Below are 14,914 nucleotides of genomic sequence, written 5' to 3'. Positions count from 1 at the left end.
TTGGGGTGCTCCCACCATACTTCTTGCTAGAGACTCCTCAAAGTGGGTGGGCTCAGAAAGGGAACAGCTCTGCTCTGTGGCGCAGGAGATGTCAATCATCTTTTGTTAGCCAATGGGTTAAGACTCCAGGCTGCAGCCCAGAAAAGATTTTTAGTAGCTATTCATATCCCAGGGGCCTGAGGGAAGGAAGGGTCCTCTGGAAATGTGACCCCTGCTTTGGAAATGACATGTCCTTCATAATGAGACTGTCCAGAACACAGAACTCATCTTATTGCTTAGATTAGGCCTCCTGCAAACAGCTGGGGGCTGAATGGGGACAGGAGAGGCAAATCCAAGCCACAGATGGGGTTTCGGGTCCCAGTGGCTAAATCAGGACTCCCCACATGAGCCACAGGGAAAGATGGCTCACAGAGCCCTCTCCCTCTCCCTCTCTGTGGAGGTTTCCATGGATATACTATATTTTCTTTGTCAAAATCCCTACTTTAGCAACCCACAGCTACACAAGCTGAACAACGTAACCCCTCCAGCTTTACAATGGCAAGTGCCAGCCCCAGAGACACTCCTCAGGCCAGGCCAGGGCTCCAGCTTTACCATAACTTAGCAAGAGGGAAAGCATCCATTCCCAATTTGCAAGTGAGGATTCTACACCTCAGAGACCCAGCTGCATGTCCAAGGTCATATGCCAGAGGGGGGACAGTCCCCAGAGCAGGCCCCACCCGTCACCCCACACTCCATCTCTCCCAGGAGGCCTCCAGATTTATCTCTTTGAATCACACCTTCAAGTGAGACACTCCCTGGCTTAAAAGCCCACAGAAGCTTCCCAAGGGCTACCCAGCCCCACTCAGACTTCGGAGACCGGCTGCAACCTGCCTTTCTGCGCTCAAGTCGAATGCACGCCCTGCTTCAGAATCACCCGGGGGGAGCGGGGTGTCTTGTTAAATGCAGGTTCTGATTCAGGTAATCTGGGGTGGGGCCCCCTTGAAAGCATTGCTAACAGGCCTTCAGGTGCTGCTGGGCTAGTGTCGGGTTCCCTCTAAAGGACAGGGCTCCATCTCTCAGCACTGCAGGCATCCACACCTCCCACAGGCAGCTCCCGCTGCCAGAATCGGGCTCCTCCCACACCTGTGTGTGTGTGTGGGGGGGGGGGGGGTCAGAAGACAACCTTGAGTTTTCCTCCTTAGGTGGCATCCTTTTTTTTTTTTTTTAAAGTCTCTTGCTGACCTGGAACTTGCTGACCTGGAGGCCAGTGAGCCACAGGACCCTCTTGTCTCCCCAGCACTGGGATTCCAGATGCACCCCCACCATACCTGGCTTTTTATTTGAATGTGGGTGCTTTGGATTGAGCTCAGGTCTTCGGCCCCCAGCCCTCCTTCTGCCTTTTAAACTATCAACCTGGAAATCTCAAATCCAGCATCACGTTCATGAAAACCCTCAACTCCCAGAAGCTCAATCACTCCCCCCCCCCACATTCATTTCATATTTTCTTGGCCCACAGCTCACAGTATTCTAACTAAGTATTAAGATGCCCGTGACCTCCGGCAGGCTGCGGTCTCCACGGGCCTAGTGGATACCGCCAGCCTTTAACACAGTTCCCAACAAAATGTTCACCCAATGAATTAACGGCACGTTTTCCAGGCTTGCTGAATAATCAATAGAGAGTCCGAGTCACTTGAGTCTGTAGGGACCAGGAAAGGCTGACCTGGGCTGTGGCCCTGCCGGCCTTGGCCTCCTGTGACCTGGCTCACCTGGCTGGCTGGGCTCGGCTGTGGCATTGGGCTTCTTCTTGCACACGTAGGGCAGGGCGATGCTGCAGTCATAATTCTGCCAGCCACCTGAGGACTCGGTCCGGATCACTCCACAGTTCTCCTCACCTGGGTTGTCCGGCTGATCTGTGGGACAGGCAGGGTGCCAGCACCCCGGGAGAGGCAAGCTCATACTGTGCCCTTTTCCGGGCTCCCTGTCTCCTTTCCCTCCCTGGGATGTCTGCATTAGCAGAGAAGCCCAGCCCTCCACACAGCTTTGTCCATCCCACCCCTGGGTCACCCCGCTGTCTAGCGTGGGCTCATGCCGTCCTAACCCCCTAACCGGCAATGTATACTTCAGCCCTACCTCCCCGGCGAGGCCCTGGGTACACAGCCGCAGCTGCGTGTGTCTAAAAGCGGTGACTCGAGACTGCGGTTGGGTCCAAGCCCTGGGCTGGGCCAGGACTCAGCTGACTGAGCGGGTGCCTAGCTGGCGGTTCCCACTTCACACCAAGGCACTGGGGCACATTCCAGGAGGGGGCGGAACCCCGGGCTTCCCACCTCTAGCGCAGGGTAGAAGGAAGCCAAGCATCCGTGGGGTCCCCGTGTCTCACCGTTCTCCCAGTTGAGGTACTTGAGGGGTGAGTTGTCCGACCACTGCCAGCCTCCGCTGGTGTCCAGGTCGTTAAGGCCAATCCACAGTGTAGAGCTGTAGCCCGTGAGGAGTCCTGGCAGAAAAAGTGGACACTGAGAAAGAGGAATCCCGGTCCTCTGCCCTGCCGCCCACTCTCTCTTCACGTGCCCCTCCCGGAGTCCAGGGTCCTGCCTGGGGGCAGGGGGGCTGATCTCAGATTGCTGGTGTCCCCCACCCCCAGGCCCGGTTCAGACTTAAATCGAGAGGCTGAGCCACAGGGGGGGCTGCCCTCCACCTCACCATTGATGTAGGTCTGCTCGTGGATCTCCGTGATGCTCAGCAGGTCCGCACCCTGCTGCTCGCAGCTGGCCCAGGCCTCCCTCCAGGACAGCGTGGATTGGAAGTTAAATTGGTAGCAGCTGTCTGTCAGCTGGTCTTTGTCCCAGAACGTCTCACAGTCGTTACCTGCCACCACCACAGATGGACCATAGGTCCCTCCCCAGCTCCCATGCAGGCTACACCACCGAAGAGGGACTTCCGTTCTTCGGACCTCTCGGAGTCTGTCTGCCCCCCACGCCCACCCCACCTCCGCTCCCTGTTCCTCCCTCCAGGGCTCTCCCACTCTGTCTGCTTCTCACTCTTGATGGGGCAGAATCCCCAGCGCTCATCTTTGCCATAGTCCTGGGTAGTGGCACACCACAGATGCCCATCCTCCCGGCCAGTGCTGGTGCAGCTGTGGAACCACTGGTTGTCGTATTTGAAGGGGATGGTACATGGCTTCCCGTGGGAGTTTCCCTGGATGGTGTAGACCTCTATAGGAGAAGAGAGCCATGCCTTGGTGGCCGGACCCCCACAGGCTGCCTGCCCCCTCCCCCCCCCCCACCAAGGGAAAACCCACTATAACTCAGGAGACTGGGAATAGGGGAGTTGGCAGAGCCTGAAGAGTCTGGGGTTAATGGCTTTAAAGAGAGAACCGACTCTTGTTATTGGGACAGCCTAGGAACACGGGGCGGGCCTACTGCACACCCCCATTAGGTGAGAAAAAGGCTTCCCAACCCCTCCAATGCCTTTCCAATGGCACAGAGGGCTGAGCCAGCCAACCAAGGCTCCCGGCTGCTCCTAAACGTTCTATCTTGGAACACAAGTGTCCTTCCGAGAAAGAATTCCAAAAAAAACCGGATCTGTCACAAGATCTTGAGTGACTAAGGTCCCCATTAACCACCTACAAAACCTGTGTGGTGTTGTCATGGGGTCTCTCAAGTGAACGTGGGGGAGGGTCATTTAACTTTAAGGTATTCATTTTTGAAGTCTTATAAGCAGTATTAATCTTGAATTATTTTAATATACTGTCAGAATTTTTTAAAAATTGATTGCATTTTACTGGGGGGGGGCAGTGGGACACACACATACACACACACATAATATATAAAAGCCAGAGGACAACTTGTGGGAGTTGTGGGCCCCAGGGATTGGACTCACGGCGTCAGGCTTGGTGACAGGTGCGTGCCCCCCCCCCCCAGCGGTCTCACCATCCCCAATGTCATGTTCCTATTGTCCTAATGCAGCTTAGGGGCGGCTCTCTTGGCCCCTCCTCCTATCTCCTCTCACTTCCAAATGCTTGCAGCACCTCTTCCTCCACCCCATAGCCCAGGCTAGCCTCCAATGTCCCGAGTAGCCGAGGCTGGCCTTCGTCCTCCTGCCCCACCGCCCCAGGGCTAAGAGCCACGATGCTCCCTTAAATGCTTCCATGTCTTAATAGCCCGAATTCTCTAAGGCCTTTAGCTGGGCTTAGCACAACTCCAGGCTCAGCACAATCCTCTTTATGGTGTCAGCCCTTTTCCAGAAAAATCAGATTAGTCTCCGTAGCCGCTTCACTTCCTGGCACGATGCGACTTTCCCCGGGCGTACGGGGAGTCCTTGCCTTGCATATTCTCTGTCACTTTATGGGATGGTGCAAGCTAATTTTGAAATTTTCATTATTTTTACTTTCTAATCTTTAATTTTTTTAGTGTGTTGCGTGCGCGCGCGCGTGTGTGTGTGTGTGTGTGTGTGTGTGTGTGTGTGTGTGTGTGTGGTGTTTTACCGGACGACTTTCAGGAGTTATTTCTCTACTTCCACCATGAAGGTTTCAGGCACCTTTACCCACTGAGCCACCTTGTTTGGCCTCAAATTCTTAATTTTATGTGTGCGCAGCTCATGCAAAGGTGTTTACATATGTGCAAATATGTATTCACAGGCGTATGTGCATGTGGAGCTAGATGTCAGCACCAGCCTCCAGGTCCCTGTCTGGCTGTCTCCAGGCTCAAGGCCTTTGCACTCTCTCCTCCAGCTGACAATTTACATTTCAGAGGAAAAAGATAGTTACATCTTCAGAAAGGCCCTCCTGGTCTCCTAAGGAACCAATATCCTCTGTAGAATTGTCTTTCAATGTTTACTTCTGATCTTTGTTTTTGCCATCTGGGTTATCTATAAGCTATCCACTTTGGGTTTTTCTTTTCTTTCTTTTTTTTGGGGGGTGGGGTGGGAGTGGGGGTTTGAGACAGTGTAGCCCTGGCTGTCCTGGAACTCACTCTGTAGACCAGGCTGGCCAGAAATCCATCTGCCTCAGTCTCCCGAATGCTGGGATTAGGGGAGTACACCCCCACCGCCTGCTGCACGTTGGGTCTCTCTACCACAGGGTCTCTCGTTAGCCTGGGGCTTATACAGTCAGCCAGGCCGACTAGTCTGGAGCCTCGGGACCCTCCTGGGTCTGCCTTCCCAGTGCTGGGATTATAAGCATGTTGCCCGACACATGGCTTTTTATGCTGACCCTGGGGATTTAACCAGGGTCCTCATATTTAGGTCACAAGCACTTGACTGACTCAGCCTCTAATTTTGAATTATTTTTTTTATGGTTTATTTACTTTAATTGTACGTACGTACGTCAGTGTTCTGCCTGCATGTATGTCCCTGTGAGGGTGTCGGATCCCCTGGAACAACTGAAGGAGTTGTGAGCTGCCATGTGGGTGCTGGGAATTGAACCTGGGTCCTTTGGAAGAGCAGCCAGTGCTCTTTTTTTTTTTTTTTTTTTCCCCCCCCCCCCCGAGACAGGGTTTTTCTGTGTAGTTTTGGTGCCTGTCCTGGATCTCACTTTGTAGACCAGGCTGGCCTCGAACTCACAGAGATCCACCCGGCTCTGCCTCCCTAGTGCTGGGATTAAAGGCCTACTTTTGAATTTTTTTTTAAGAAAATCAAATTAAACCCTTTGAAGTTAATTTTCCTAATTATTTGAAACTTCTTCCTATTAAACAGTGACTGCCAAGGGTCCACAGCAGTCAAAGGCCTTGTCACCCTAACCCTGTCCCTTTGGCACCTCTTGCCTGCAAGGAGCCCCTTACCATAGTAGGGCCGAGCACACAGGTCCTCTTCAGTGCCATAGATGCTCCACTGGCCGCTGCGGGTCTGGTCACCCCGCTCAAGGGCGCCAGGCTTGGAGGCATTGCTAGCACGGGCCCCCAGAAGCAGGGACAACTGGTCCCCTAGTGTACGACAATGCCAGCGGAGACTCAAGGCCTCTCGATCGCATTCATACATGCCCAGGGAAACTGTGGTGTTGGCAACCGGCCAGCCTGTTCCTAGGCACTGCATGGCACCCAGGTTGAAGAGTCGATTCCGGGAGACCCACTTCCAACGCTGGGCTGGGAGACTGGCATTGCAGACTGGGGTGACTCGGACCTGCACACCCTGGGCCTCCAGACAGCCCTGCATCCCCTGGCTGAAGATGAGGAAGACGTCAGGTTCTAGAAGGAAAGACAGGACAAGAAGTCATCATACCTTGGCCTTGATGACTGCTAAGGCCTACAGGCACTAACCATTGCCCAGTACTTGTCTCATGTGTTAAATCACTTGGTCCTCCCCAGTTTAAGGTAGGGTGAGGGGCACAGCTATGCCCCTGTACCCAGAAGTGGCATAGCCCATTCCTGTTTAGTTCCATCTCCACCTGGAAGGAGGATCCAGGCATCTGCCCAACTCTAAAATCAAACCCAACTCTACAGAGCACATCCAGTGCCTCTTACACATGTGCCCTTTATCTGTGGCTTCATTTTCTTCAGGGCCAGTTACCTACTGACAACAAATTCCTAAGATATTAAATGGAAAATTCTAGAAATAAATAATCCCTACATTTTAAATAACTGTCATTACAGTATTTTTATGATCATCTCATTTCCTTATAGTGGTGGTTGCCCCCAAAGGGAGTGGCACTATTAGGAGGTGTAGCTTTGTTGGAGTAGGTGTAGCATTGTTAGAGGAAATATGAGACTGTGGGGGTGGGCTTTGGGGTTTCCTATATGCTCAAACCACACCCTGTTGGGAGTGGTGCTGCCTAGTCTCAGGTCAGCGAACAAATGCCTGCCCAACAGGTCTCCGAGAGGCAAAGCCCATGGAAGACAGTCTCTCACTTGGCAAGGACCAGTGGACCACAGGGCTGAGCAGGACTTTCTGAATTCATGCAGCTTACGGTCTTTTTTCTTTCACATTATATTGCTGATTTCTTTGGGCGGTTTTTAGTTTTACTTTGTCAGTCACACATACAACAGCTATAATTTTCCCTGAAAACTCTGTTCTTTCTCGAATGGTTTCCCCTTAGAATCAGCAGAGGGCTAATGCTTCTCAAATTTCTTATCAGGAATTACTACAACTCCTAATCCTGGGAACTTTTCTGAGACAACAGAGACAATTCGGTGCATATGAGAAAACAACACTTGGAACATTTACCTTGTCTCAGTTCTGGAAGGGAGAGTGAGGCATACATACAGAGAATAGGAAAAAAAGCCTCAGGAATACACATAGTGCCAACTGTTTAAAGTAAGTTCCCTGGACACCAAGCATAAAGAATCAACGGTAGGATCTGGTATGATCCAATGGGGAAAAAATGTGATGCAAAATATGGGATGGATAGATCCATCTTTACCATACACAGGAGCTTATATTGGTGGAAGAAGTACAGTATAGTGGGATGGGAAAAGAGTGCCTTACCCAAGTCTGCCTTCTACAGAGAGACTGAGACATGGGACCTCTTGTAGAAAAGGGAACTGTATGAAAGCATATGTTACAGACATGAAAGAATTGTCTGGGTTTGAATATTGTTGTCCTTAAAGAATTGTAACCACAGCCAGGCAGTGGTGGCGCATGCCTTTAATCCCAGCACTCGGGAGGCAGAGCCAGGAGGATCTCTGTGAGTTCTAGGCCAGCCTGGGCTACCAAGTGAGTTCCAGGAAAGGCGCAAAGCTACACAGAGAAACCCTGTCTCGAAAAACCAAAAAAAAAAAAAAAAAAAAAAAAAAAAGCATTGTAACCATGTCCATCACTTTTTAAACTCTGTAACCGCAGGTAGCTGCCGGCTGACTTGAGTGTTGCAAGAGCAGGATGTGTCTGGCTTGATACTTAGTTAAGCTGCAAAAATGCTGAACTCTGTGTCTAGAATAAGGTTATGTAGGGTATGGGAAAGTATTTGGGGAAAAAGGGGAACAAAGGTTTTTTTTTTTTTAAATTACGATGTGTTCCTTAAAATACAATGTATTTCTTGAAAGTCAAAAATAGGAGCCTGTAATAAAGCTGTTCGTGTAAGCCTCATAGAAAAAACTCTGTTAAAGTATAAACAAAGACCGCTCAAGCTATTTAGGGGCCACTTGAATGCAATCCACTTGGCGGTCTGATTTCTTCCTTGTACCGACACCCCTTCCCTGTCTCAAGACCTGAACCAGAGCTGAAGCTGAACCCCAGCAACACCCAGTGTCTCAGGCCACTTCCTGTGACCTGCAAGATACAGAACTCTCAGCGCCTTCTCCAGCACCATGTCCGCCTGCATGCTGCTTTGCTTCCCGCCATGACATTAATGGACTAAACCTTTGACTATAAGCAAGCCACTCAAATTAAATGTTTTCCTTTATAAGAGTTGCTGTGGTCATGGTATCTCTTCACAGCAATAGAAATCCTAAGACACATCATTAATTTCTTACAATTCCCAATTTATTTATGTCCATGTTTGGTTGTTTTCCAGTCTCAAGGCCTTTGCACTATTTCCTCCACCTAACAATTTCACATTTCAGAAGACAAACAAACAGACAAACAAAAAAGGCCAATGCCTTTAATTCCAGCACTTGGGAGGCAGAGGCAGGCGGATCTCTGTGAGTTCGAGGCCAGCCTGCTCTACAGAGTGAGTTCCTGGAAAGGCTCCAAAGCTACAAAGAGAAACACTGTCTCAAAAAACCTTAAGAAAGAAAGAAAGAAAGAGAGAGAGAGAGAGAGAGAGAGAGAGAGAGAGAGAGAGAGAGAAAGGAAAGAAAGAAAGAAAGAAAGAAAGAAAGAAAGAAAGAAAGAAAGAAAGAAAGAAAGAAAGAAAAGAAATCAGATTTTCAGAGACCCTCTGTTATCTCCTAATAAACCATGGTTACCCTCTATTTTATGCTTTGATTATAATTTTCCTTGCAATATTTACTTTTGATTTTCCCCCTACATCTGACGTATCAATGAGCCAGCTGTCTGCATTATCTGGTCATTTTTTTGTCTACTAGACATTGTGGATGATATCTACTAATTGTTTTAGAATTCTTTATTTGATGTGTATGTGTGTATACCTGAGTGTATGTATGTACACCACATACATGCAGTACTTAAGGATACCAGAAGAGGACGCTGGATCCCTTAGAGCTGGAGTTACATGTGGTTGTGAGTTGTCTGATGTGTGTGCTGGGAACCAGGCCTGGGTCCTCTGGAAAAGCAGCAAGTGCTCTTAACAGCTGAGTCATCTCTCCAGCCCCATGTCTCCTTAATTTTATTACATATCAGACATCACAGGTGTTCTATTATAGGCTGGGCCTTGTGGATGATGTGCTATAGGGAATGTGATATTTTTAAATTTTCCTATAAAGACTGTTGAGTTCTGTTTTTTCAGGCAGTTACATTCACAGTGGGTCACTTGGATCCTGTGGAAGCTTGGTTACAGGCTTTGTCATGCCTTGAGTCTCAGGGTGTACGCCCTAGCCTTGGACTCAGCCTTGAAGTGAGGCCCTCCTGGAGCTTTAGGAGAAAACCTCAGGAGGTGACCTCAGGTGACAACCTCAGGAGGCGACCTCAGGTGATGACCTCAGGCCTCCTTTGACTTGGTGGCACTTTCTTGGAAACTGCTCAGGAGACAGCTTAAACTTCTGCCTGCAGATGCTCCTTCTGGCTGGATGTGGGGACCTGTGTTCTTTCCCTGCATATGACAACTTAGGAACCACCGAGGCTCTGAAGAGTCTGTCGGAAGAACTTCTGTAACTGCTTCCTGTCTAGAATCTTCCCTGTTGGCTTTCAACCTTTTTAGTAACCCCAAACTCGGATCTGTTTCCGATCAGCCCCTCAAGCTGGGCAGTGTGCTAAGGGGAAAAGTTGCTCCACACATCACTCACCTAGTTTTCTTTTCCTTTTTAAGAATATACTTTCTTTTTTGTTAATTTTTATTACATTTTAAAATTTACCCCCTGCACGTGTGTGTGTGTGTGTGTGTGTGTGTGTGTGTGTGTGTGTGTGTGTGTGTACGTGTACAATTTGCTGGAGTCAGTTCTCTCCTTCTACCATTTGGATCCTGGGATTGAATTCGAATTCGAATCACCAGGCTTGGCAGCAGGCTGAGCCATCTCGCCCTCCTTGCTTTTTTCTTTCAAAGATTTTTCTCTTTCCACACCTGTCTGGTTTTAGTTATTCTCTACTGCCTTCAGACCATCATATTTTATTCTTAGTCTCTAAGCACTCTTGGCTATAGAGTTAGACTTCCACAAGCTAGGCTGCCATTTCTAGAAGCAGAATGTATTATCCCACGTGTTCTACTTCTTGTTTCCCCTCTTTCCTCTAAGCTCCTGAGAACTTTCTATGGCTCCTCCATCACTGTGCCCCTGGCTCCTATAACCCTGACACACAGCAGCACTCAGCACACACTGGGTAGCAAGCGCATGCGCATGAATAAATCTCATGTCTACGTTATAATTAAACCAAGCCTGTCCTCCTCCTCATCCGAGCTGCTAGATTCGTTTTTTCTAATACGAATTAGAATGCCACAAACTCCTGTCAAAATACCGTAGTGGGAGGCCCAGTGGGGTCCTGTCCCTCTAGCCTGATAGCACAGTGTGTATGTGTGTGTGTGTGTGTGTGTGTGTGTGTGTGTGTGTGTGTGTGTGTGTGTAGGGGTCCTCTTTGGCAAAATGCACATGAGCTTCCCACAGGACCATCTGGGTGGCTGCCACAGCTAAACTTCCAATCACTGGCTCCTCCACCCTCGATCTGCTCCTTCTTTCTCCTACAGTCTCGAGTATTTACATCCCTCTCCAAATATCTATTTTGAAATCTTAACCCTGGGTGTGATGGTGTTAGGGTGTGGGCCTCTGGGAAGTGCTGAGGTTATAAGGGTAATAACATTAATTAATAGGATTCATGCCCTTATAAAAGACTCCCTAGGGAGGGCTGAGGATGTAGCTCTGTTAGTACAGTGCTTGCCCAGAACACACAAAGTCCTGGGTTCAATCCTCAGTACCACATAAACCGGGCATGTTGGGTGCATGCCTGTAATCCCACCACCAGCAATCAGGAGGTGGGAGTGGGGGGGAGCAATTCATGATCATCCTTGGCTAATGGAATTCAAGGCCAGCCTGAGCTAACTGAGTCTCCCGCACTTCCAACCTATGAGGTAATAGTGAGAAGATGGCTGTGTGTAGGAGGAATGAGCTTCGCCAGACCCTGAAGCTGTTGACACCTTCATCTTTGACTCCATAATTTCCAAATAAATCTCTGTTGTTTATAACCCTCCTAATTGTGATATTTGTGATGGACACAAATGACTCCCTATTTCTGGAATATATAACTGGGCCCAGGATTTGATCCAGACCTACACAATATTCCTTTAAGTTTTAGTATCTTTGTGTGAGTGCAAGTTTGTGTGTGTATGTTTGTGTGTGTGTTGTGATGTATGCACATGTCATGTATATGGGTGCATGAGACTGTATTCCATGTTTGGAGGCCAATATCCTGACTTCCTGCTCTCTGTCTTATTCTCTTGAGACAGAGTCTCTCACTGCGCCAGCGAGGCTGGCAGCCGACAAGCCCCAGAGATCTTCCTGTCTCTGCCCCACACGGTGCCAGGGTTCTAGGTGCACGCACAGCCACACCTGGCTCCACCCACCCCCGGACACAGGAGATTGACCGCAGGTCCTCGCCCTTGTCTGAAATTTCACTCCAGGGAAGACAGCAGCAAATGAAAGCGGCCATAGCAAGGGGCCAGGGGAAGGGCCTGGGAGCAGAAAAGAGAGATACTGTTGCTTGCTTTTCTAAATGCTTCCCAGAGATAGGACTGAGCGATATGGCTCAAAACTTCTGGCTGGTGTGAGCTCCCAGTGGGACAGTTTCTTTTTCTTGTTCCCAGGCAGATAACCCACAGGCATACCAGCTCAATGGCAGTCAGACTAAAGTTGATAAATCTCAAATGGAAGGACCAAAAGAGTTGGGCGGTGGTGGCGCACGCCTTTAGTCCCAGCACTCAGAAGGCAGAGGCAGGCGAATGTCTGTGAGTTCGGGGCCAGCCTGGTCTACAGAGTGAGTTCCAGGACAGCCAAGGCTACACAGAGAAACCCTGTCTCAGAAAATCAGAGACAGAGAGAGAGAGAGAGAGAGAGAGAGAGAGAGAGAGAGAGAGAGAGAGAGACCAAAAGAGGTCCACACCAGTTAGCAAAGGCCACGCCTGGGATGCCCAACCACTACACCTTTTAGGACCTGGGTTCCCTCCTGTCCCGTGAGACATGGTTGCAGGCCTCCTATGACCACCCTAGTTCTGGGTTCAAACCCACCTAACTTCTTGGAGCACTTGCTAAGATACGAAGCACATTTCAGGCAATAATGGACCCTAAGGAAGTTTCCATCACCTACCACCATCTCTGCCCTCTTGGGATTTGTAATCCTGTTAGAAAAAGACAACGACTTTGAACAAACAGGCCTGTAAATTCAAGGTGTCTGGTTGGGTGTATAAGAAAGATCTCAGTTGGCTTCTCAGGGTCAGAAAGCCAGCTCAGGACAGAGCTCTGAACACCGAAAGATCCAGAGGCAGAGAGAAAGAATGGAAGATCCAGAGGCAGAGGGAAAGAAGGCAGGTCATGAGCTGCCAGGCAGTGACTGAAAACAGGCCCTGGATGAGGAACAAAGACCCTAGGGGAGCTGGAGAGCAAAGGAGAAGCGGAGGGAATTCCTGTAGGTGGTTCTCGGGGACCCAGCCAAGCCAGGGGCCAGGGCACTTGGACATAGTGCAGGGACGTAGCCTTGGCAGAGCAGAAAGCGCTGCTCAGGGAGCGAAGGGGATGTAGGCTTGCTGAGGACTGCTCCAAGTTCTTCGAATCAGTGTTCTCATCAATCTCATACGGGGGAGGCGGGGGAGGGGGGCACGGGGTACGGAGACTTAATGCCCCCAAAGGGCCCCTCCAGCCTCATTCATACCCAAGCACACCCACACACCTGGGAGCACAAGATGCCAGTGCCCATCTCAGAGATTCCACCCCCCTCCACCTCCCACCCTCCTATCCCCCACCCCCTCCACCCCCACCCCCCCACCCCCACCCCACCCACCCCCCGCGCCACCCTTACCAGGATCTCAGATTGTCCTGCCCAGGGACAAAGTGACCACGTGTATATTTGTTGGCAATCATCTCATGTCTGGGACAGTGCTACCTGTCAAGTTGTGGTTCAATATGCATTTGTGAATGAATAAGGGAATGAAGCTAGTCAGTGACCTGTGCACTGGGCATTGGTTGGATGTGAGCCACGCATTCATTCAACAAATGTTTGTTAGGAATTTCAGGACTAGGGACGTAACTGTGTTTAAGTTGCTCAGCAAGTACACGGCCCTGTGTTCAACCGCCAGCAACACACACACACACACACACACACACACACACACACACACACACACACACGCACACGCGCGCGCGCACACACTCAGTATTCATATTTGAAATTTACAAGCATATCCACCCAGCATGGAGACACATACATGCCTTTTATCCCAGCCCTTGGAGTTGAAGGCAGGAAGGGGGTCATCCTCAACTACACAGCAAGTTGAAGGCCAGCCTGAGCGACATGAGACCTGGTTAAAAATCAAAAACAGAGGCAGGGAGGGGGAAGGAGTTTCACAGGTGCCAGGCCTGGTGCCAGGCCTTGAGGACATGGCGGCAGATCCCAGCCCTCTGGGATCACAGTCTGCTGAATTGAGGGAGAGGGAATGGAGATGACGGCAGAATCCGTAGCCTCGGCGAGCCAGTCTCTTGCCCTTTGTTGTCTGCCTAGCAAACTTCCCATTTCTTCTCCCCCCTCCCCCTCCTCTTCTTTCTATATAAATGATAAGCTACAGCTGCGGGGGGGGGGGGGGGGGCGGGGCGGGGAGACACACGACAAGGCTCACTCTTGACTGATGACGGCATCTGATCTCCTTGGATACCATGGTACAGCTGGCACAAAACTCAAACCAGGCCAATCAGAGAATGATTCTAAAATAAAGTTGTCTTTCTGTACAGATCTCTAGACGGAGGCCGCCAACAGCCACGTTTCCTATCCTGAAGGGGTCCCGTAAAAAGAAACAGCGCCCAATACTGGAAGGAGAAGAAGCATGTTCTGGTAACTCCGGCATCAGTCTCCAGCCCTGGGCTCCTGCGTCTCTCCCAGGGCTCTCTGCCTTCCGTTCTGTGAATCACCCAGGACCGGGACCACGTTTCCTCTTTTTGCAGTGTTGGGGGTGGAACCCAGGGTCTTTAAACACCCTGAGCAAGTGCTCTGCCCCTGAGCCACACCCTCACTTTGTGGTGAACTTGCCTGCTTTAGGCTTCTGTTCTGGTAATTGCAGGAATCCTTGGGACCAGAACCCACCATCTCCCTTCCTCTCCAGGAGGAGCCTGCACCAGGATCCCTCTGCCTTTGCCAGACCAGTTTCTTGGTCTGCCTTGGCATGTGAATCCTTTCAGGGGAGGCTGGACCCCTCAGTGCATTCTCCTGACCACCCTCTGGCTGCTCCCCTAGCCCACCAGCCCTCTCAGGCCACCTTAATGACAAGCCTGTATGAAGCACGGTCCTAGGAACCCCACACAGGGAAATGAAACATGAGGGAGCTGACATGGCCTCTGCCCTGGTGCTGTTTACAAGGAAGCTGAAGAGACACATCCTGAAGCAATCCATGAAAAAGTTACAAGCCACATGTCAACACATGTGCAAATCGCTCAGCCTGAATTCATCCTGCACGGTTGGAATGAAGGTGCTGGATAGAAAAAGACTTTCCAGGTAACTCAAGTCCAATAGGAATCTCTCCGGTCCTGCCACAGAGACCTCAAAGCAATGGCCAGAGAAAACCGTGTAGACGTCCAGGTCATTGCCATGGAAATGTATTCCCATGCACAGAGGCAAGTGGGTTTTAAAGTTATGTGCCTCGGTGGAAGAGAGGCCTGTCTTCTTCTCTCAAAGTCTCTTTCCCTTCCCACACACACACAATGCTCTG

The 14,914-nt window shown here is 50.3% G+C and overlaps 1 protein-coding gene across 2 annotated transcripts in view; it reads right to left on the bottom strand.

The window, feature by feature from the left end:
- Positions 1-14,914, bottom strand: part of Mrc2 (mannose receptor C-type 2) — a 62,796-nt gene that overhangs the window by 22,122 nt on the left and 25,760 nt on the right. For both annotated transcript variants that reach the window (XM_015994686.3, XM_006970523.4), the window contains exons 2-6: positions 5,754-6,155; positions 3,015-3,188; positions 2,677-2,841; positions 2,357-2,470; positions 1,746-1,889 (exon numbers count right to left, since the gene is read on the bottom strand). In XM_015994686.3, the coding sequence (XP_015850172.1) occupies positions 1,746-1,889; positions 2,357-2,470; positions 2,677-2,841; positions 3,015-3,188; positions 5,754-6,155 (999 nt within the window). The remainder of the gene's footprint in view (positions 1-1,745; positions 1,890-2,356; positions 2,471-2,676; positions 2,842-3,014; positions 3,189-5,753; positions 6,156-14,914) is intronic.

Source organism: Peromyscus maniculatus, chromosome 8 (assembly GCF_049852395.1).
Source record: "Peromyscus maniculatus bairdii isolate BWxNUB_F1_BW_parent chromosome 8, HU_Pman_BW_mat_3.1, whole genome shotgun sequence".
NCBI lineage: Eukaryota > Metazoa > Chordata > Mammalia > Rodentia > Cricetidae > Peromyscus > Peromyscus maniculatus.
This window is presented reverse-complemented; position numbering and strand designations above follow the sequence as displayed.